The sequence below is a fragment of the Sinocyclocheilus grahami genome, unplaced genomic scaffold (genome assembly GCF_001515645.1).
Source record: "Sinocyclocheilus grahami isolate Dianchi unplaced genomic scaffold, SAMN03320097.WGS_v1.1 scaffold1435.1, whole genome shotgun sequence".
Taxonomy (NCBI): domain Eukaryota; kingdom Metazoa; phylum Chordata; class Actinopteri; order Cypriniformes; family Cyprinidae; genus Sinocyclocheilus; species Sinocyclocheilus grahami.
In genome coordinates, this window is record NW_015506614.1 from 271,011 (window position 1) to 273,634 (window position 2,624).

At 37.3% G+C, this 2,624-nt stretch overlaps 1 protein-coding gene across 1 annotated transcript in view; it reads left to right on the forward strand.

The window, feature by feature from the left end:
* The window catches only part of LOC107570267 (solute carrier family 12 member 9-like), a 58,893-nt gene that overhangs the window by 19,474 nt on the left and 36,795 nt on the right, over window positions 1-2,624 (forward strand). Inside the window, exon 7 of the mRNA XM_016256477.1 lies at window positions 119-276. Within this exon, the coding sequence (XP_016111963.1) occupies window positions 119-276 (158 nt within the window). The remainder of the gene's footprint in view (window positions 1-118; window positions 277-2,624) is intronic.

Here is a 2,624-nt window from a genome sequence, read left to right on the forward strand (position 1 = left end):
CACACACACACACACACACACAGACACACACACACACACACACACACTCTCACACACACAGACACGCTCACACACACACATAAATGCATAAATAAAGAGTGATGGTGTTTTTTCTCAGGATCCTCCTGCAGCAGGATTACGGTTTCCTCTCAGACATTAACGTCTGGCATCCGTTCGTGACGATCGGTGTTTACTCCTCCACGCTGTCGGCTGCCATGAGTAACCTGATCGGAGCGTCCCGCGTGCTCTACGCTCTGGCCCGAGACGACCTGTTCGGTGAGTCACTGCAAACACTCCAACAAACCGCTCAGTCATCACAACACACCATTGTGTCACAGGCAAACGCTCTTGTTCTGGTTCATATGAAGGAACTGCCTGGTTTGAGAGAATCTAATCAACAAATAGATAAGAAGAAATTATAAAATGTAAATTATATGTGAATAATAAAATATACTAAAGTATATATAAATTATAAAATATAAATTATTTAAAAAAAAAACATTAGGGATGTTTCTATTTTATTCTTGACATTTCAACACATTTAACCTCCAAACTTCTATTAAATTTATGCAAAAATAATTCTGAATAAAATTCTATTGAATATATATATATATAAACAGAACATTTATTATAATTAATAATTATATTTAACATTTTAATATATTTATTACATTATATATTCATTATTATTGTTATTATTAAAAATTGAAAAGTTATAATTTAATTTATACTTTTAAACATTTATAAACAATGTTCTATTTTATAATAATTGTATTAAATTATACTCTTGATTTTTATTATTTTATTATTATTAAAATAATAATTAATAATTTTATTAATTATTAAATATGTTTAATACATACCGTATTGTCCCGAATATAAGACGATGTTTTTTTCTTGGAAATGCATCTGAAAAAACGTGGTGGTCTTATATTCGGGGTCTAGACTTTGACGTGTCAATAATACACCCACAACAATAGGTGGCGCCAAATACACATAAAACCAGTGTGCCATGAAATACGTAATGTAACGCGTGTTGTAAAGAGAATAAGAAAAGCTTACAGCTGCACGAGTCGTGACGGTCAGATTGAACTTCTACTGTTAATAAGATTGTGGTAGGCTATTATTATGGAGCTTTTCCACTGCATGGTACGGCTCGGTACGGTTCACTTTTTGGGGGTTTTCTACTGGGTACAGTACCTGGTACTTTTTTTAGTACCACCTCGGTTGGGGTTCCAAGTGAACCGTACCGTTACCAAGACGTGACGTGTAAACTCTGCTGATCACGGATTGGCCGGAGAGAATCGTCACTACCTGCGTCACTGAACTTGCGACACAAACACAACAGAACCGCTAGATTTAAATCAGCACAGCCAGCGAAGGACCGAACGCAACTGTTTTGAACGAGCGCACCTTTTTTTAACAACCAAAACGTTTTGTTGTCTGTTGTGGAAGAACAGACGTTCCTCTCGTTGATAGCAGAGGAGCGGATCCAGCGAGAGCTTGATGGGGCGACGCGGAATGAAAAAGTGTTTTTTTAGGAGTCGTGGTAGTAGAGGCGGCGCAACTATAACCACATGTGAATAATCCCGCCCACTCTAAAGCGGTACTGAACTGCAGTGGAAACGCAAACCGTGCCGAGTCGTACCACGCGGTGGAAAAGCGCCATTAGATGGATAGCCTAAATGTCCTAATTCAGATGGGCTACCTGTTTTTGTTTTTTTTAATGGTATATCAAAAAGTGTATAATTTTTTTAATGTGATTGTTGGTACATTTTACCAGTTTTTACCATACTTTCAATCAAATAATTGAAGATGAAGAAAAAATGTGTTTTACTGAGAAAAAACAAGATTTGGTTTTTAAAAAGCCTGGAAAAAGGGGGGTCGTCTTATATTTTTGTCGCCTTTAATTTATGCTCATTTTGTTAATAATAAAAAAATAATCTGTTTTATATTTCATTATAAAATTTATATTTCAATCAGTTTAAAAATTCAAAGTGCAAAAAAAAACAACAACAATAATTAATTGTTTATTAAATTGTTAATTAAATATAATTATTTATTTTAAGAAATTCATGAATTTAATATTATGAGATTACAATTTTTTGTCTGTAAGCATGTAAACTCTGTGGTTTAGTACTTTAACGTGTGTGTGTGTGTGTGTGTGTGTGTTTGAGTGTGAGTGTGTGTGTGTGTGTGTGTGTGTGTGTGTGTGTGCGTGTGTGTGGGTGTGTGTGTGTGCGTGTGTGTGTGCGTGGGTGTGTGAGTGTGTGCGGGAGAGGGAGAGAGTGTGAGTGTGTGCGCGTGGGAGAGTGAGTGTGTGCGCGTGGGAGAGTGAGTGTGTCCGCGTTATATTTTAATGATTTAATACATTTTTAGTAAGTTCTTTTCTTATTTTGAAGGTTTTCTCTCTCATGGTTCTGTGCTGTGCTGATGTGTGTGTCTCTCTCTCTCTCTCTCTCTCTCTCTCTGTGTGTCTGTGTGTGTGCGCGTGTGTGTGTGTGTGCGCGTGTGTGTGCGCGTGTGTGCGTGCGTGCGTGCGTGCGTGAGTAAGTGTGAGTGTGTGTGTGTGTGAGTAAGTGTGTGTGTGTGTGTGTGTGCGTGAGTGTGAGTAAGTGAGTAAG